At 42.9% G+C, this 20767-nt stretch overlaps 1 protein-coding gene across 3 annotated transcripts in view; it reads left to right on the top strand.

Annotated features, from left to right (window-relative positions):
- Window positions 1-14367, top strand: part of tbc1d4 (TBC1 domain family, member 4) — a 40371-nt gene extending 26004 nt beyond the window's left edge. For all 3 annotated transcript variants that reach the window (XM_085135757.1, XM_085135758.1, XM_085135759.1), the window contains one exon: window positions 20-14367. In XM_085135757.1, the coding sequence (XP_084991883.1) occupies window positions 20-250 (231 nt within the window). In that variant the 3' untranslated portion in view covers window positions 251-14367. The remainder of the gene's footprint in view (window positions 1-19) is intronic.
- The last annotated feature ends 6400 nt before the right edge of the window (window positions 14368-20767 follow it).

Raw genomic sequence — 20767 nt, 5'->3', positions numbered from 1 at the left:
CAATGTTTGTGTCCTCCAGGCTGCGCGGCAAAAGATTCAGACTCTGGAGACGAGCATGGAGAGCTTCCTTTCTCGGGAGAGCAAAATGAAGCACATGATTCGCTCTCTGGAGCAGGAGAGGGCAACTTACCAGAGAACCATTGAACGCATGCGCTCGTGCCTTCCTCCTGACGCCTTGACAGATGTAGAGATGACCCAGATCAAAACAGGGCCCAACGGGAAAGCCAAAACGGCAGCCAAAAAGCCCTGATGGCAACCAGGGTGCCGGCTGCTGTGGGCCAGATGCACAGGCAGATACCGAAATGAACAAATGAATGAATTTGTGGAAAGCTGCTGAGTTCCACCGCATTGTTGTAATACTGTACAAGAGCTGTACACTATTTTTTTTTTTCTCAATGTGTTTTGTCTGAAGTGGAGACGCGCAGACTGTATAGGGAAATATCTACGTGATATTCGTCAGAAGATAATAGCGTAGTGGGAGGAGAGTTTCATCTGTATTAGCAAACAGACCGTTCTCATAGTGCATTGGAGCCACTGCTCGTCTCATCCATTTCACTGCCAGTTTGAAGGTGAGATCAAGATGCACACCATCCTTCACTTCTGAGATCTTTTTGGTGAGAGTGAGAAACGGATCTGCTCCTGCAATTTTGTTTTTTTGTTCTTTGAGCACTACCTTCATTCTCAGCAACACTACAAAAGTAGTGAACAGAAGGTGCCTATTGGCAAATAATCTTTTGGACCTCAGGGTCAACTTATAGCCATTACCAGTGTCTTTGATCTTGGAGTGAAGATCGCGTTGTTTTTGATATCTTCAAACTTGTGTCTGCGATGGACGCGCAGCCTCAGGCTATTGATGTTTCTTTGTTACTTCTGTTTAATTCACTTGAAATTTTTTTGAATGTAATTTCTCTCCAAAGATCACGGTGAAAATGTGTCGCTCCCCACCCCTCCCTGCCTCGCCCACCTACAGAGACATCTGAGCACACATCTGCCATATTAGGCTTTAAACGTCTGCGGATACGTATATAGTATCATGTTTATCTCTTGGCATCGCCTCACTGCCTTCACGTGAGAGAGCTTTAGTACTTGCACTTGCTGATTTTAAGGAGGAAGTGTTTCTTCCAAAGCTCAGGCAGGATGTGTGGTTGTCTGCCTTTTCAGTTTCCTGTGTGACTGACCGCGGTGTCGCCTTCTTTTAGCACAAAGATCAGACACTGAGACAGAGTTCACACTCCCCGGACGCCGAACAACAGACCAAGGTGGAGGAGTGATCTGAATGTACATCACATGGTTCTCTCAGAGAAGAAAAAAGAAAAAGTCTGTATGCAATTTTTTTTTTCCCTTTTGTTTTGTGTGTAACAGTTGAATGCAGGTAGCTAGTCCTGTAGATCTAACACACAGTGGCAGTTGCTTTGCTGGTTGTCACACGTCAGCATGTTTGCGTTAAAACTCAAGTGTTTAGGTGAGCAGAGCAGCAGTAAAGGAGAAAACTTGAAGACACTTGAGTGTTCTATTCACTGGTAGGGAGTCTCTCCTAATACAGGGTAATATATACAATATATAGGCACACACAAACACACACTGTGATGTGAACTGCCTGGCTGTAAGGACAGACAGTTTTATGAGTTCAGCGAGTGTCCCTGGCTCCCTTTTCAGTTTTGTTTTAGCCCACCCCTGTGTCTGACTCACCATCACTTGTCCTGATTGAAAGCAAAGCAGTCTTGGGCTTGACTTCACTTTGAGAAAACGCCCTTCCGTTTAAACCAAGGTGATGTCTATCAAAGGGAGGGGAAAAAGTACCCACTAACAGTGTCTATCACTCTTTCCGTCCTTGGTGACAAGTTGCAATGACACATTTGTCTGTTTCACTTTTTATTTTTAAATGTCAGTACATGTGGGCATGTTCTGCGGCAGACAATGCAGCGTGTTGATGTTAGGGATCCTTTACCCAGAGCACAGCAGCTGTTCCAAGCAAGGCTGACGAATCGAGCCCAATCGTCTCGGTCAGGGTGGGAATTTGTCTTGTAATTGAGGCGATTTTGTTCAAATTCAGGCCAAACTTTTCATACTTTATGGAGAAATGGCCACATCTTTACAGCAGGGATTTTCTAAATAGTTAAGAAAGGAAAACATATCAAACAACAAATTGTTAAACATCCATTCTTCACCACTCCCCTGCCTCTTTTTGCCTGTGTTTTGCTTAACTACAGAATTTGTGAATCTTAGAAATAGGTCACCGAACCAAAGGTGTGATTGTTTTTCAAAAGCAAATTCATTCAATCAAAATGATGTGACATCTGTTTGCAATCTTTTGGTTTTTACTATGACAAGAACTCCAACAGTTACCAAATATTGGTAATTTAAAAACACAAAAAAGGTGCATTTTTTCCCCATCATGTTCATTTTTTGTGCCAAAGATGGCCTTAGTTTCTTTTATTCAGAGTTATGATAAAAGCTTCTTTTTGATATCTAATGTAAAGCACATTCAGGTGCTGAGTCTTGACTTCTACAATAATGTGTGCATCACTGTGTTTTAACAAAAGACTGTCAACACGAGGGCTACCGAGAGGCAAAGAAACTGTCATGAATTCTTCAATAAACCTCACCTTGCCTTTTTTTTTTTTCTTTTTTTCCGTCTACTCATGTCTGAATCTCTTTCTTGCCCAGTAAGCTCTCATAAAGAAATCATGTTCCTTTAGCAATCCGAGTGTAGGATGTAGCCTGGAGCCCAAATGTCTTTGTGTGTAGACGTATTATTGCGTAAAAGGCCAAGGTAAGCTTCGACAGTTTTAGAGAATCTATTTAAAGACCTTTCAGGAGTTGTTCTTTTGTTAACGCCTTGGGCGAAGAGAACTACAGTTCTGCAGTGGGGTGAACAATCCACACTGAAATTGTGGTCCTGCAAAGAAATGTTCAACCTCGTGTGCATTTCTGAATTAGCTATAGTGTAGTGAATGAAAGGAGAAACATTTTTAATGTAGCGAACATCGAATGAATTGAAGATATCTCTTTTGTATACTAAGCTGGTTTGATTAAACCCATTTATTTTAAATTACTGAGTACCGACCATAGCTAATATTACATACTTGCAGGCAGGTTAGCAACTCTACAACATGTTGGCTTAAATTGGAGAAATGGGTCTGTGTACTAATTAGCCACGGGGAAGTCACAGAACACTCTGTGTGTGCAGGTTACAGTTATTAAATACAGTTTTATGGAACTGAAAAACAAAGTAAAAGGGAAAGACATAGCCAGATGCTTATAATCAATACCCCTTATCGATTATTAGCAATGTGAAGGTCTATAAATATAGTTGAATATAAATGCTTTCCTTGTGCAGTGCTCAAAGAAACTGCAAAAAACGCATAAGCTTTATCAGAGATTCTCGAAACCTCAGTTGATGTTGAATGTTAAAGTTCATGATGGTACAATTACAATTGTTTGGAATAACTTTGAGCATTTCTACTCTTAGAAATAAAGAACATGGCAGTACAACTTAGGGTTGCAAAGTTGCATCTGAACAAACCACAAGGCTTCTGGTATGATGTTCGGGCAGATGAGATCAAAGTGGAGATGTTTTTCCATGATGTACAGCGCCATGTTTTGTGAAAACAAAACACAGCATGTCGGCACAAACTCCTCAAGCACGGTGGTGGAGTCGCGATGACTTGAGCTTGTTTTGCAGCCACAGCACCAGTGCACCGTGCAGTCACTGATTTGACAATGAAGTCCTTTGTATACCAAAGGATTCTAGAGTTAAATGTGAAGCCATTTACCTGACAACTAAAACTTGGCTGAAAAGTGGGCCATGCGACAAGACGATGATCCCATCTACATCAGTGAATCTACAACAGGATGGTTAAAAAGAAGAATCGAGGTATTGGGACGGTCCAGATCTCAGTCTAACTGAAATGTTGTGATGTGACCATAAGAGGTCTGGGCGTAAACAAATGCTAGCAACCCTCAATGAACTGACGCAATGTTGTAAAGAAGAGTTGTCCAAAATTCCTCCGCGATGATGTGAGACACTGCAAGTTATTGCTGCTTAATGTGATATTGAAAGCTACTGAATCATGGGCTGTACTCAGTTTTCCGACTTTATTTTTACGTAACTAGCATAAAAATGTTTACCGAAATGTTTCTGAAAGTCTAGTTCCAAATCACTTCCAATAAACATGTTTGGAACTGGAGCGATGGGACACTGGAGTTCCTGCAACAGATAAAATACTGGTAACCACTGATGTAGATGCCTTCTTAGCTCTTTGTCTAATGCGTAGTTTATGAATAAAACCCACAGGGAGCAAGTGCTTTATGAGCCAAGGAGGGGCTTTGAAAGATAGCAGCCACAAGGACCAGTCATTGTTTTCCTGGGAGGGTCTTACCCAGAAAGGACTGTGGAGTGTTGCTCTGATCAGCCTCTGCCAAGCCTGGAGCTTGTCACACATAAGACACACAAATGACCGCCAACCAGGAGCCTATCACACACTAAACAAAAGGGGCCACATTCCTTGTGTATTCCCACACGAGGACACATCCTGCAGCAGTGGAAGAGAGGGATACTGGGAGTCCACAGGGGATTGGCCCAGAATGACACTTCCTCTGCCGAAGGTCTTATCAGCTCTATTTGTGTTTTCTCTCTCTCTCTGTCTTCACTATCTTCATCCTTCAATCCATCTCTACCTCCCACTCTGCTTCCCACTCTCCTCATCCCTCCCATTGGATTTGTGAGGCTTGATCTGCAGCTTTGGTGTAATCTTTGCTGTACTGTAGAGCCTATGGGAAAAAAATATGCAGCAATGCAGATGCTCAGGCAGGTAGTTATTGCAATTTACGGCTGATGGAAAAATCACAAGTGGTTGGTGCTCGAAACAAAACAACCATACGACACAGAACTATTGTTCTAACCCTCTAGAAGACATTTGAGTGTGCGTTCGAATAGCAGTAGAACACAGGAAAAGGGGGTGAAAATGAAAAGACAGTATGAGCTAGATGCATTGAAGGAGTGAAGGGGTATAAGAGAGTGGAGGAGGTGGAGGAAGGAGGTTAGAAAGGGTCCTTCTGCCTTATATGGGAATTTACTGCTCTGCTTGTGGCGCAGTCTAAAAGCTGGAGCTGTTTCTGTAGAAAACATGGAGCAAGAGTCATTGGTGCAAAGTAGAACAGTCATAAAATATCTATGCTGAAGCTCAACTTTAACTTTGCTGCATGGTTATCCATAAATCACATCAATATCCCATTCAAATCACAGTCAGGCAAAAAAACAACAACAACAAAACAAACAAACTTTACAACACTGCAGGAGTGCTGTTAAAAATGTTGCTTGAGAGGCACAGGAATTGTTGATACAGACTGGGAACTAGTAAATTTGGAGGATAGAGATTGGGAATGACGGGGGAAGATTTTGGGGGTATGGAGAGAAACAGCTGGAGGGGTGGGAGTGAGACTCAGGTGGGCTCAGTCAAGTCCAGAGAGAGGAGTTGGCTCCCTAGAGAACGGGAACACACACAGACTCACAGACGTGAACACATTTCGCAGTGTTTCATAGTTCAGCTGTGCCTTGATTCCTCTCCCCATCTTTCCCCCAATTTCCCCACTTTGCAGACACACCGGCTGTTCCGACTCTTTGAAAGCTCCTTCCTTCTCTAAAGCTATGAAATAAGCCCTTCCGTATAACAACCTGAATTCCAATCAGCTATCCACATTGTAAAGGCATGCACATGAGTGCACCTAGACACACAGCACTACCACAATGACATGTTTTAGTTAGCACTGTGACAGATTTGCTTCCTACAGAGTGCTTTCTCTCCCTCTGTACCTGTCATGGATGTAGCTGCCAGAGGGGGTGATGGTACCCGGCCAGAGCCAGGAACGACAGACGGAATAGTGAATAGGGCAATAATGAAGCCGCAGCAGAAACACAGAACTAAACACTCACCCTCACACACACACATACATACACACACACTCTTATTCCCTTGGCTAGTCCATTCCATTCCTTTGGTTCCTTCCACTGAGTGCAGGTAGATACACAAATACTGCCTGGAGAATCTTGCGATTAATGACACGCTTGTCATATCTAAACCCTTTTCATCTTTTTTTCTGACAAGAGCCACTCTTCCTCTCCTTACCTTCTCTCGGCCTGGCAGACACACTATCAAAAAATCCCTACGGCCAACTGCAGCACATGCTGGGGGAATAACGCCTGGCTTACCTGATCCAATGGTTCATTCATCTGTGGAGCCTCTGGAGGCCTGAAAAACACACGCAGCATCTTCGGACGCAAGGGAATCACAGATTTATATGTATGTACACACACACACACACACACACACACACACACACACACACACACACACACACACACACAAACGAGCACTTTAAACTGCAACAGACGTTCAGGCCTAGCCCATGCTCATGCCCACTCCCTTATTCCCGTTTGGCCATTGCTCTGAACCCACAAACATTTAGAAAAAAAGGCTAACAATGACGTGAAACTCACGCACCATAAGTAACACGTCTGAAGATTTTAGTAGGGCTCTTTTCCACACAACAAATGGGACTTAAGTCCCAGGTGACTGAAATGATCAGAGGAGAGACTTTGCGCCTGAGCCCCTTCTAATCACATTATCCAGTGGCTGTGCCTGGCCCACATCACCCCAGCAATGATTAAGACAAACACAAGCAAGAGAGGAGGAGAAATAGACAGCGAGAGACACAATGAGACTGCAGGCAGGCAAGAAGGTGGGGGTGGTCAGACAGACAAGGAGTGAGTCAGACAGGCAGATATCCTCCTACATGTTGGTCCATCAAATAAAAGAGCAGATAATATGTGAGGATCAAGTTCTGCAGAGGCGATCCTTGAGCTTCCTGTGTTCTGGGTTAAGCCCTGTAAGACCTGGGCGTACGGCATCAGCGATAAGGGACTGGGTGTGACACAAGGAATGGAGAAGCGTGCCTGACATCATGTTGTGTTTATAAGAACATCCTCTTCGCGAGGCCACAAAGGGCACAAACAAAGAGACGAGGTGGTGGGTAGGGTGTTCGCATGTGTGACTCAGAGCACTCTGGACACTTTCTGACATCATCCTTTGGAAGCCCAATCAAAGCAGAGAGGGTTGTCCAAGAAGAGGCTGCCAATAACAATGAAGTGTTCACAAGAAGCGGCTTTCTAAACTATGCTTGCCTGGGAATTGTTCAAGAAAGTCAACAAGTTCAACACATAGATGATTTGCTATCACTGTTCTTTTCTCCCTTGCTCGCTGTTATTTTCTTACACTAAGCCACCCAGCTGTTGCTGCTAGCACAGACCAACACACTGGGTTTTTTATTATGCCGATCTGACATCGCTGAAGTTGGGAGGGGAGACAGCTGTACTCGTGTGGCCCTGGGCGCACCCGTCATTAGTGCCAGCCTTGCTTCACTCTTCCTCCATCTCCCTCCCTTGTTCCAGACCTTTCTCCTCCTCTCCTACATTGTTTCTAAAACACCACCACCACCACCACACCCTTTCGGAATATTTCCCGACCCCATCTCTGCCAGTCTTCACACCTGTCCGTCCATCCTAACAAGACGCTGCAGCCCTCTCACACATCCTCACCTCCCTGCTTTCTCCCTCGAAGATGACAGAAAACAACCTGCATTGTGTTGGTTAAAGGCTGAGTGCTGTGTGGTTGCCACTCAAGATTTTCTTGAATAGATAATTTTCAAATTGATTCAGGCTGGGCTCACATCTAATGGTCTGTGTGGGCTCTAATGTGAACAGGAGATAATCAACACCCTGTGTTTTGGAGCTGTTTTGTCAGTCATTTATATTTCTGTGACTGTCTCTTTCTGCCTTCTCATGTCTTCATTTTCTCTCTCTCTCTCGGGAGCTTATCATCTCACACTGCCAATTTCTACCAATTCTTTTCCACCTATACCTCACTATCACTTTCTCTCATGCTATCTGAAATGCTTAGAGGTTGATTTCCCAGTGTGTTTCATTAACCTTTTCTCTTTCCTCTTGGTTAAACCCAGGGAGCACTGTTTGAGAAGACTTGGGGAGCATGCTGCTCTCATTCAAGTGGAATGGAGGCTTCATCAGCGATGATAACTACATCCTTATTAGCCTGTAAACTGAAAGCACTTCTGTCTCTTATCATATAACACTTTCCCCTCTCATATAACTTTAATTTTACGTGTTTCCGAGAGGTGTCAACAAAAATTACTCAACACGATACCATTCTCACCTCCTTGTATTTTGCCGTGTGACATAACAGCATGGGGCAGGAGGGTGGGGGCAGGAACGCACATGCCGGATGCACTCAGATGATATAACCTAGTACAGTTCTTGATAAGATGTTTTAAGCCTCCGGGGTAGAGAAAGATCATCATTGTGCATACAATAAAGTCTGTCATCTTCCTCTAACAGTGTGTCTAATCACCATGAGTGAGGTGTAATTAATGTTTCACTCGTGCGCTGTGTATGTGCAGTTGAGGACCGTGGGTGAGAGGATGTAGTGTGCGGTCTCTCTAACAAGCTCCCACTCACCCCAGTGGAGGCAGGCAGGGAAGGCTGGAGTGACTGCGAGGCTGTTAGAGCAAGTGGGTTGCGTTGGACGTGTCCATGTCTGTGTGTCTGCGCGAATGTGTGCGAGTGTGCCTGTCGGTGAGTGTGTGTTGGTGTGTGAAAAAGAGTGCATGTGTGTCCTTTTGTGTGTGCTGTACTGGGATGTGGAAATTGAATGGAGCCTTTCAGTTCTACTGCTCGTCTCCTCGGGGGTGAGAGACTGGTTGCCATGGTTATCCTGGAATCCTGCCGCTAATGGGTGGGAGTTTGTGTAGCTCTGGCAACCTGGCCTGTCTAGGTTGGAGTACGTGTGCGCGTGTGTGTGTGTGAGTGAGAGAGAGAGAGAGAGAGACAGAGAGAGAGAGTGCAGGGGGGTGTGGTTGGGTGGAGGCAACATTCTAGGACACAGGAGGTCACACATGTAAGAACACGCTTTCATTCCTGTGTGCCCCTGGATGGACAAACACAGGCTGGCCATGCATACATGCACTTTATGCCTAAACTGTAGGTGCTAAATATTTACTCTACTCCACTTGTAGTGCAGTTTGTTGTAGATTTAACAGGTGGCAGGAAGGCTGGCACCAACGGATGCTGTTTTTTTTAAATGTAAATCTCTAAACAGGAAATTATAAAATCTCCTATTGTTTTTTGAAACTTAATATATTAGGAATCAATTGGGAGCAAACACCGAGCTCTTAAATTCTAAATTTAGATACCCATAGTTCTAATGCAGATGAATGTAACACAACTGATCACACCTGACTTCAGTCCTATATAACAGCTCTGATCAAGCATATGATCAGAGCTCTTTAGACAGCTCCTCCTTCATACCTACTCATCAAAACATACTTGAAATACAAAAAATATCAAATAAACCTCCTTGTGTGCCCACAAACTCTAGTGCGACTCTGAAGTAAGAGCCGCACTAGAGTAACACAGTGCTGCTGGATGTCACCGTTTTACAGTGAATATAATGTGTCTCCAGATGGCTGTCCACCACTGCAAAAATCTTTGATTTGCTCACCCCACAAGCATGGTGGATCATGATGAAATTATCTTCTTCTTTTACAACATTATTGCATGTGTAAAACATAATGCAGAGAAACGGTAAAACCCCGCTCCTCTTGTCATCCCCATCATCATCCTTTTACCCTCAGGCGAGTGGCACTCTTGACTGGGCACAGAGACCCCACTGAACAGGAACACTGTGGAGAGTGGATAATGAGAAACTCCACATAGAGTAGATTAGTGTAGGCAAAAAGATTCACTGTCACTATGTGCTTGTATTCCTGCACAATTCCAGATATGATTGTAAATGCTAGTTCACAACAAGTTCCATCTCCAAAATACAGCGGGTGCATGTATCGGTACATGCTAATTGGGTTACATTATTCATACTGCATTGTGAATTTGACACACAGCACTTGGATGGCAGTGAGGCAATTGTGCACAAATAATACACCCATGATATGCAATGTGACCAGATAACCCTGGTTTTCCTATTCCCAGTGTTCTAGTAGGAAGGGATCAGTCTCTACTAGTCACACAGATGTCTTGGCTCCTGCTACTCTTGGAGGACTGATCCATATGCTGCATGAACCCCTGTGGATTTAAAGGAACTTGGCTGAGGAATTTTCTCTCTTCCATTCCAGTCATTATATATGGCCGATTCACCGTAGCCTGGAAACATTAGGAAAAATGTTTCTTTTGTATGTCATCCAACAAGCATAAAAATAGAAAATAAAGGCCGAAGCAGTATTGTGATTATGATCACACACGATACTTTGAGCATGTGTTCTGGATGACAGACCTGGAGCCCGAGGACAAAATCATCTGTCAGGAAACTCGCTGCTGACAAGGTCGAAGTGGTTTGATCCTTTTTTTCCCTCCTCTTTTTCATGTTTCACAAAAAGCAGCAAGCAGAGGCTCAAGAATGTGGGCTGGACTTGTGGTCAAACCCAGAAGTTCATGGGGGGTAGAAAAACCTTGTGGATCCGCCCCTTGCTCCTTAGCCTAGATTTATACTGAACGGTTACATAATTCAACAAACACCTCCAACTCTGTTGCCAAGGTCCAGCCGTAAGCCATCTAACACTCAGACTACAACACGGTCAGCACTTTAAGTTGTGTTATGACTAACTAATCGCAGTTACTGGAAAAAAAAATTAAACTGCCATTACATGTTTTGGCTGATGAATTCTGGTTTCATATTCACACTGTAGAAAATGGGACTGGAAGTATATTTCCTGCTTTCAGTCTCTCGTCTCTGCTCACTTTTAGATGACCATTGAACGTTCTTTGTGTTTGCCTTACTGAGTGAGTATCTTATCATCTTATGTAATGCATTCCTTACCACTGTGCAGCAACAACGGCAGGCACTGAACAGTGAGAGTAAATGTAATAGATTTTTTGTGTCACAGAACACATCCACATGTACTTTGTAGCTTTCCCACTCTAAAATCCCAGGATCCTTTTAAACAGGTCGCCTTAATAGTTTCCTCTACTCATTTAGTTTGGATGTTCCCTTCTCCCTTCCCCAGTGCTTTATCCCTTTTTGATATTTCCACTCACTAGCCCAGACAGCCTCAGCCTTGACTCAGGGCCACCCAATGCTCTCACTGTCCAACTATTTAACTAACCACAGCGAAACAGCTTTAATTTCAGCTTGCTGCTCAGCCTGTCTGAATGCAAGATCGCTTGGGGGTCTTTCTGGAAAGCCGTGGTATGGGGTCCAACAGGCCAGGCAGGCAAACAAGGGAGAACAACAGCTCTGTGCAGTTAGACTCCAGAGACACATAATGTCAGTCAGAGCAGGCTACCTCAGGAGAAATTCAGTGTGCTGCGCTTTTAAATGCTTTTCTCCACCTCTGGCCAATACCCACAAAGGTGAGAGTTAATCAATAGCCAGCAGCCAGCAACTGGGTTGAAAAACATATTTAGCTATTTCTCCTCATCAGATCATTTTGGTTTCCTTGTTTTTGCACCAAATATATGCAAACTAGAATGGGGAAAACTGGGTCTGTTCTGAGGACATATAATAACACACCATTAGTGTCAGTCTCAGTTCATTTATCACATTTTACCCATCATACTGTAGTGTTTGGACATGGTGAAATGACCAGGACCAAGAGTGTTGACAAAATACTTTTTTTTACTTTAAAAAGAAAACAAAACTTATGTACAAAGAAAAATATCCTCACAAATATCCTACTTTCTCACCAGTGCATAAATATGTAGCTAGAGCTCTCGAGCATCATTTAGCATAAGTCAGCATAAAGATGGGGAAAAGAGGAGAAACAAAGGGCATGGCTCTTCCGAAGGTAGCCACATTCACCAACCAGCTCTTCCGTTTTCACAGTACCAGTAACTTTCTGAAGTATTTGTTGGTTGCTTGGCAACTGGTGCTTACCAAGAAGTGATTTGGCACTCTTGCTCATAATCTCCATTAACAAATCTCTACATATGAAAATTCATCGTCTGCACCAAATGTAAAACAATTCCAGTATGGAAGGTTGTCTGGTTTCCGTCACTTTTCAGCAGACTTTGGTTGCATGCAGGTTGACTGTCAATAGAGGAATTGCTTTTGACAGCATACAACCTTGAACCACTGGCTATGGTCTGACGATGATTTCACTTTTATTAGATTGGTTTAAATTTTAAAGATTGGCCAGGGGACAGAACAGGAAGGCTTGGCCTAGATATCTGTTGGCTGCACCTGAAGCACATAAAATTAGCAATTGGACCCAGAAGCACATAGTAGACTGGCCAATGGGTTTCTCAGTTATACTGCTGTTGACTCCAGCTGGTAGCCATCAGTTGTGCACTTATCATTCAAACTTGAATGATCACTTCTATTAAACTAGAATAAAATATTTTATATTTTATTTTCCCATTTATCCATCCATCCATTTTATCCAGACACTGGGGCTGGAGCCCATCCAAGCTGACATGTAGCAAAAGGTCTTGATAACCTGGACAAGTTGCCATCACATCACAAGGCCTGGATTCCAGTGTAAATGTATAAGTATAAACAAACAGAAAGAAAAATCAATCTTTTGGATTAGTATAGACACTGTTTTTAAAGCACATCTGATCACTTCTTGTGCTGCCCTGCAAAAATCTGCCATACAGTAACAAGTGTTCTCATCTCTCATCACACAAGTTGCTGATTAACATGTTATTGTAAAAGTAACCACATTAAAAAATAATGGCTAGGAAAGTTTTTCTATATTAAATATTCCAAATTGTAAAAAAGGGAAAAAAGGAAAAAAAAAACTTATATATATATAAAATACAAGGAATCAGTCATCCAGCAAAGGTGGATGTGTGTGTATATTTTTGCTGACACAGTAGACTTTGGATTTGTCTGGATGAAGGGGAATACATTTATGGGTTTTGAGGAGTGAGGGCCCACACCAGCCACCCTAGGGTCTTGTTATCCTCTCCTCTGCCTGTGCTCTTGGGGCGACTTTAATGAACACTCCTGTTCCAGGCCTCTTCTGGCTCCAGTCAGGCTATCTACAGGGCTGCCCCCCCCTTCCCCCCGCCCCCTGACTGGCTATACAAGCAAAGAAGGTCCTTCTACAACATGGAGAAATGGTAAGATGGAGACAGTAAGGAGGCTAGGTGATCGAACTGAATAATTGATGTGCAGAGTTCACATAGGAACACCTCAAGACTTGGTGTGAACGCACACTAGCCACCATAGTGTATGCACTGGTACAGATTTGAGGGGAAAAGTGCTAAGACAACGTATGAGTTAAAACTTTTTACTCTTAACTTCTGTATACACCTTTTAAAAAATTGTTTCTTGTCATTAGTAAAAATCTAATCAGCTCTGAGTTCATGAGAGACTATAAATGGAAACAGACAACAAGTAATTAATTCTTGCTGTGTCAACTGATAAAAGACACCAAGTATTTTAAATGTGTGCTACTGATAAGGCCAAGCAACACATGCTGGAATAACTCCAATTACCTCATGGGGAATGATAGCTGACTGTGTAAAACTAGCAAAGAAACATGAGATAGAAACAAGAAGTGCAGAAATGTTTCCACTCAACATCTCCATCATGAAAAAGAGAACCAAAAGCTATTTTACAAGTGTTCTCAGTCGAAGTTGTGTACATTGTAGCTGCACAGAGGCTTCATTTATGAAGTCGAGTGACAGATGAAACACCAGCTGTCAGTAAATCTGATGTTGGAATCTTTCAAATCATCCAAAAATTTGTGGAACCAAAATACGAATTAAAGACGCATGTTGATGTAATTGAATCCTTGCCATCGTTAATGGAATGCACGCAGACTTTTTCTTTTTTCGGGGGGAACGTCTTAATTTTTGACAGCGAGCTCAACATTTCATCACACGTGTTCATCACAGTCCAAAGACAAACACTGTGCTGAAATTCTCTTCCTCAATATAAAACCACACAAGGCATCCTTAGATTAGAAACGTGTGTAACTGAGAGAAATGACATGAAGTGTTAAAGTGACTTCCTAATGCTACAGAGACATGATTTAGCGGTTCTTCTCTTATCCTCTGAAGATATATTGAATAATCTCACAATGTGACTGCTCACCTAAAAGCAGCCTAAATGCTTTAAAAGCAGAAGTTTTGGCTGTTTGTTGGTCTAGAGCATTCAGGTGTGTGTTGAAACAATACCATAATCTTCCCAGGAGTGGACCACCCAGCAAATTCATCCCAAGGTCAGCTAGCAAGTTAAATGTTAAAGTTTTCAACAGTGCAATTAGAAGTAGACTGAACAAACGTAGCTTGTTTGGAAGGTTTACCAGGAGAAAGTCTCTTCTCTCTAAAAAGAACATGGCAGCATGGCTTCGGTTTGTTAAACTGAATCTAAACAATCCACAAAAATTAATTAGAAACAAACAATCCCACTAAAATTTGGCCAGATGAGAGCAAAGTGAAGATCTTTGGCTGTAACACACAGCACCACATTTAATGAAAACCAAACTCAGCATATCAGCATAAACACCTCATACCTCATACTGATTACTTTGACTTATTGCTGCTTGATGTGTACTTTCTTTTTCACATCACTGTATGTTATTTTATAATGTGTGTAGAAGCCAAAAGGATTCAAGCTATATTAAAATGATCAAGTGAAAGTGACATCTTTAGAGCTGAGAATCAGCTATTTTCACATTTTGAACATTGCTGAATTGAAGGCTTTTGTGAATTGTCATGAAGTATTTTTTCTTTACAATCTCAGATGCTAAAAGCCTAAATGAAATCAAGGGTTAAATGGGATCATCTCTTTAGCAGAAAGAGAAAATATGAGTCATACAGGAGGGTAGGCAATTATTCTCATTACAACCAGCGTATATTCCTTTTAAAATTCCAACCTCTGTAATGAAGTGACACTTTTAACAGGTTTTATAGTCTGCATGGAACAAAACAGTAAGACTAAAGAAGGGAGAAGTATCTATGATGCACGTTTTGTAGACCATCTTCAGTACAACAGCAGACCTGTTTTGAATCCATCAGTATTCAGTAGTTGTGTCTGGGTGTGGTCACATCATCTGACCACCGCTGCTGTTGTATAAATTTTCCTTCACATCTTGCCTCATTGGCATGAGGTTAAGGAAAAGTGATTAGGAAAGAAAACAAGATGCAATATACACATACACATATACACATTTTTTTTTTTTTTTTTGCTTTTACCGACAATGAAGCCAAAATAAACAAAAAATCAGGAGCTCAAAATCAAATAAGATAGTGTAAACTGTGTATATGTGTGTTTGTATGTCTCCAAGGAGACAGACCTAACTGAAAGCCGCTCCTATTTTAACTGACTTTCCTGAAAGCTTTGAAAAAGCCCAGATATTGTGTGGCTATGTTAAGGGAAATATTTTGCTGCAGTCCACGGACTTTTCAATTGTAGCTGGCCTTCCTTGCATAGCAAGTCAAATGGGTATTTCAGCATGTAAACAACCCCACTAGTTGCTTAAGAACCGCATCCCTTTATTTTATAAAAAGAAAAAAAAAATGCATCCTGAACGTGGGATGCCTGCACTCTTTAGGAGGTATTATTGTAACCAGATTACGAATATTAAGGAGACTTTCGGTTATCACGGAGTTTGGAAAGGTTTTTCCAATCTGAAGAGACACAGCATATGTTTCTGTTTTTTTGTGCCTTAAAAGAGGCTGGTGTCCATTTAACTTTACAAAGTTTTTGTCAGACTTCAGTGTGCCAAAAAAAACTGGCATAATGATAATGGAACTCCACTCAAGAAAGCAAGTGTCACTTCTGTGAGTCCCATGTGGGTCACTAGCTAGCATTAGCTGCTACTAGAATGATACAGCTGAAAAGTGTATAAAATGGACTCAACTGCAGTTAGTCAATGAGTCCTGTTGTATGTTTGGTAGGAGTCTTAAAAGCACTAGTGAGTCTTTTCTGTCCTATTTTTAGGGCAAGGTGACAGTACAGTGTGTCTGCAGACGTATGTGTATGTCTTCAAAAAACGGAGGACGGCTCGGAAAACTAACACTTCTGGAATGCCCCCTGCAGAGTGAGGACTTCAGGGTTGGATGTGTGTTTATGGGAGGGTTTTGGCAGGAAGAGGCAGGGACCCTGTCCAGAATAACGGAACAGCAGAGGAATGCGGTGCAGCGGGGAATATCCTGAGTCAAACACAAGGCGAACCCTGAGGTCTGAGGAGGAGCGCTTTGTGGCAAGACTTTTATAAACTGTGTTTTTATATTAAGACAGATGACACTAAGCGCACTATTAATTTGAGTGGCTGACAACACAACATGGATGCCTGCAATCGGCTTTTTCATTTTACACCACAACTAAATTAGAAGACCATGTCCCATGGAATATCTTTCAAACCTGTGACTCATTCACTGAAAATCTCTATCCAAATATGAGAGCCTCAACTGTGGCGGTGTTGAAGTCACAGTGAATATGAAGTGTTAGTATTTCTCTCCAGGCTGTGCATTAGGCCGGATGCCACGCACCTTCGCCCACATGCCTCCCACAACCCAGCACCCGTATATAGAGGGCAGAATCTGAGCCCAAGCTGCAAGCAGGCAGATAAAGACAATCTCATTGATGTAGGAGCATCTCACTGGTAAAAAGAGACATCTCTGACACAACCCTGCCTGCGTTACCCTTGCTACAGAATCAGATTAAGTACCGCAAAAAATATAGTGCTGAGGCTTGAAGGCGGAGAGTCAGCTTTTACTTACATCTTAAGCAGTTATGGTGGATCTGTGTATGTGAATATGTGCGTGCACATCCCTATAAACCTGGTGGTTGCAGGGAAATACCTTTAACTGAAACACTGACAAGCAGCTCAATCCATCAGTTCCTTCAGGAGCCACGTCTGCGCCATGTAATGACATAAATAATCACTGTGGAGCCCATGAATGACATGTTCCACCCACAATGCAACCCGCAAACTGCATATCTTATCGCTTTATGGTATTTATTTTCTTACAAGAAAGCACAGGAATTTACAAAGAAAGTTAAAGTGTAAACCTGAACACATCCTTTGGTGATTCAAGGAGCATTTATTTCAGTCGTTTAAAACAAAATATATCATCTGTATAATCCACACAATAAATCTGCACAACCCACAGTACACCACTGTTATGCTGTCTCTTACACTAAACCTGCTCTCAGTAATATTTCACCTGCTTTGTCTGTTTTTATCATTACGAGGAAGATTTGTATGGCGTGAAATCATACGAGCTATGGCTGGACTTGCTTGCCTTGCTTGGTTTGCTTTCCGCACACCCCCAACTCTCTTCTCACCCTCCTGGTCTGTTTCCTCTCACTCTCTTTGTTTTTGCCGTTTTCTCTTACTCTGTCTCTCTGCCAGACCTTTGCTTTACACTCCCTCTTCTTGCTCACCTCCTCCCTGAAACCAACTCCTTGGCAACCAGTTGCAGCGTCTCCCAGAAAGGTAGACAGCCTCTCCGTGGTGCCACAGCAACCCAATGCAACATCAGACAGCGAGGCATGCTGCATTATTAACCAGAAACAGCCGAGAGGGGCTGGAGAGGAGCAGATAGCGGGCAGGAGAGACAGAATGAGAGGGGGTGCGTTACAAGTCCCGCACTGCTGGTTGTTGCAGTGCAAACTCAAGAGGAGCAACAACACTTCAACCTTTGACCTGCCATGCATGACCACATTAGCAGAGAGTAACACATATGCAGACAGTGGAAGAGAGAGCGAAACACAGAGAGAGACAGAGAGAGAGAAAGAGAAATTACAGAGCGGTTACATTCAGCCAAATCCACAGGGGAATCAATAAGGAACATCTGGATCTGGGGTGGACAGGGTGGCTTTGTTTGCAGGGAGTACGTTATCTTGACACCTCACCCAGATTCTCCCTGGGTTTCTACGCAGGAGGAGGCAGGGAGGTGAGGAGATATTGCTGGGAGTGTGATCGTACAAGAAAAGGTGTTTGCTTTTCTGCAAGAAAAATGTTTCTGTTCTAAGGCTAAAGATCTACCACGAGTGCTCCTTCTATTGTATTAGTGAGAGAACTCATTCAGTCTAAATTTTCATATAAAAATGTCTGACTGCTTTCAATTTTCAACCTAGACCCTACAATAAAATAAGGTTTGAACCTCTGAATAAAGTGAGGCCTCTCGGTGAGGCCATCACAATATACTGCATAATTGAGGGTCAAATGTCACATGTTGTAGTGCTATTGCAAACCCCACAGACAAGATATCTTTCAAAAGGAAACCCATCCGTCTATCTATCCTCTTTTCCTTATTTGCAATTCAGGGTCATAGTTGGGCAGGACACTTTCCTGATGTCACAGGGTGAGAGTCGGGGTACATCCTGGACAGGTCACTAACACATCCATTTAGAATGACCAGTTAACCTAACACCATACATGTCTTTGGACTGTGGGAGGATGCTGGTGCATACAAAAACAATATGCAAACACAGGAAGCCCCCAGTCTGTGACTTTTATCTACCTCAGAAAAACTAGCATACAAAAGTAGCAATGATTTAGATATGAAGGAGCTGCAAAACACAGGGAATAACTTTCAATTAACACTTCTAGTATCAAATCAAATAATAGTATGTAATTATTAGACACACAAATCCCAAGGAATTTGGGGCCAGTGGAGATCTTTGACCCTAGTTGCCCACTCTACATAATCCATCTATGGAAGAGACCCACAAATATCCAACAGAGTAAAGACATCACAGATGAGAAAATACTCAGACAGACTGTCAAAGTATAAAAAATTATTCTGAATGATTCTGCCGTTATTTTGAAAAGGAGAAAAAAACTGTTAAAGCCAAGAAAATAAAGTGGATGTGAGGACACAAATGGCAAATACATAACTCAATAAAACCATTTGCATGCTTATTTTTTGACCACAGATGGTTAATATGTTTAAGTGTAGGTTTCAGCAAAGGTCTGAATAAAAATAAAAGAGCGGCTGAAAGGATTTCTACATTGAATTAGCAGGGATATTCATGCAGTATCCTTGACTTTGCTGAACTAGGTAGCTTCACAGAATCACGGCGACAAAAGAGACACATCCTCTATTCTTCATCAGGTATTTGAGTCTCTCAGCCAGCCTCACACCATGTTCCTAGAGATTGAATACGGTCGCCGTAGTCTGCTCCACACTTTGAACAAGAGGAAAATACACACAAATGTTGAAATGGAGAGACAGACAGAGCGCGCACAAATAAAGGCTGGGGAGCGAGGACTGAAACTGAAAAAAAGTGGAGGACATGAGAGGCTGAAGTGGAGAGAGAGAGACAGGGGGAAACAGAAAGAGTTGGAGGAAGGTTTAGTCAGGGGGGGGAAGCGCGAGGGGAGGAGAGGAGAGGTAATGAGGCCAGTGACTGGCTTTACACCTCGTCTCTGTGGAAACTAATTGGGAGAGAGCTGGAGGGCACTAATTTGAGCACTCTGCTGGGTAAATGTAGTGCAACGAACTATGAAGGGTAAATCAATGTACTACCTCTCCCTACACCTCGCTTTCTCTCTTTCTCTACCTCGCACCAAGTCACCCACCCCCATTATTGTTTCCTAATAAAAATTCCATTGACTTCAACTATGCTTGTGGGTATAAAGGTATTGACCTGGGTAGATATCATGCGTGCAGATGAGGTACAGCTCACCAGAGAGGGTTTCAGCAAGTGAGCTGAGAAAAAAAAAAAATGAAATCATCACAATGCGAGATCTCAGTTGAGCACAACTGTGGCGTTAACATGTGGCATTGTTTTTACTGTACTTACTACGAGGTTAGTACTGTATGAACAACAGTGCACTCCCATGAGCCTGAAGATATGTTTTCTTCCCACAGTGACAGAGTGTCACTGGGAGTGGGGAGCAGTGATAGAGGCAACAATGCTACTTGGAAAGTATTATGTGCAGCATGTGTGTGTGTTCTCTCCCAGGGAGGCATGGTGTCTGATGGGAGAAAAGGAAACAGAATGTATAGTTACCCCTTGTAGAGAGCCCAAGGGTGGTTGAACAAGGAGCCAGAATTTGGGAGGTCTTAGGGGGAATTATCCTCACCCCCAGGCTTGGAGATGTAGCGAGCTTTTCAGTATCCCATAAGAAGAGGGAGCCCTGTTCTCATCGACAAACACAGTAGTATGGAATAAAAAAGGAAGCAAAGCCATAGCAGTGTGCTTTAATAAGTTTATGTGCCTCATAGCTTGGGTAATTATCACATACAATAGTTGTTCGTGCAGCAGTCGACGTCAGTTTATTTTCTGGAAATCTAAAATTAAAAGGGCAAAATAATGTTGCCGCCTCTGAGAGCGGTCGCGCTATGCCGAGTGACAATGTGCGTTTGCCTAACTCCACCTTACACTGTAGTACTTGGAGGATGCTGATTTGCTCCGTTCAGCACCATCTGCCCCCTCTCTCGGCGACAGTGCCTTGCAGCTCGGCCCCCTGGGAAATAGCTGTGGATAAGTTATTCAATTAGAGGGGCATTATTGGCCCGCTCTCTCAGAGGACAGAGCTGATGATGCTGTGATTATACCGCTCTGCATTCCTTTATGGCTGTGTGCGAGTGCGCGCGCATGTGTTCACAGAGACACTCCCACATGCACGCACACGTAAACGCACACTCTTTTTCCATGTGAGCTTCTGAGTATATGTGCGTAGCTGCAAATCAACAAATAATGTTTATAGGGTGAATGGATGTGGAGAGGAGGTGGGGGTTAAAAATAGGGGTCTGTCAGATACGCTTGGGTGA

Source organism: Neolamprologus multifasciatus, chromosome 16, assembly GCF_963576455.1.
Source record: "Neolamprologus multifasciatus chromosome 16, fNeoMul1.2, whole genome shotgun sequence".
Taxonomy (NCBI): domain Eukaryota; kingdom Metazoa; phylum Chordata; class Actinopteri; order Cichliformes; family Cichlidae; genus Neolamprologus; species Neolamprologus multifasciatus.
The sequence above is the reverse complement of the archived record's forward strand: the minus strand, read 5'-3'. Positions and strand labels throughout refer to the sequence as shown.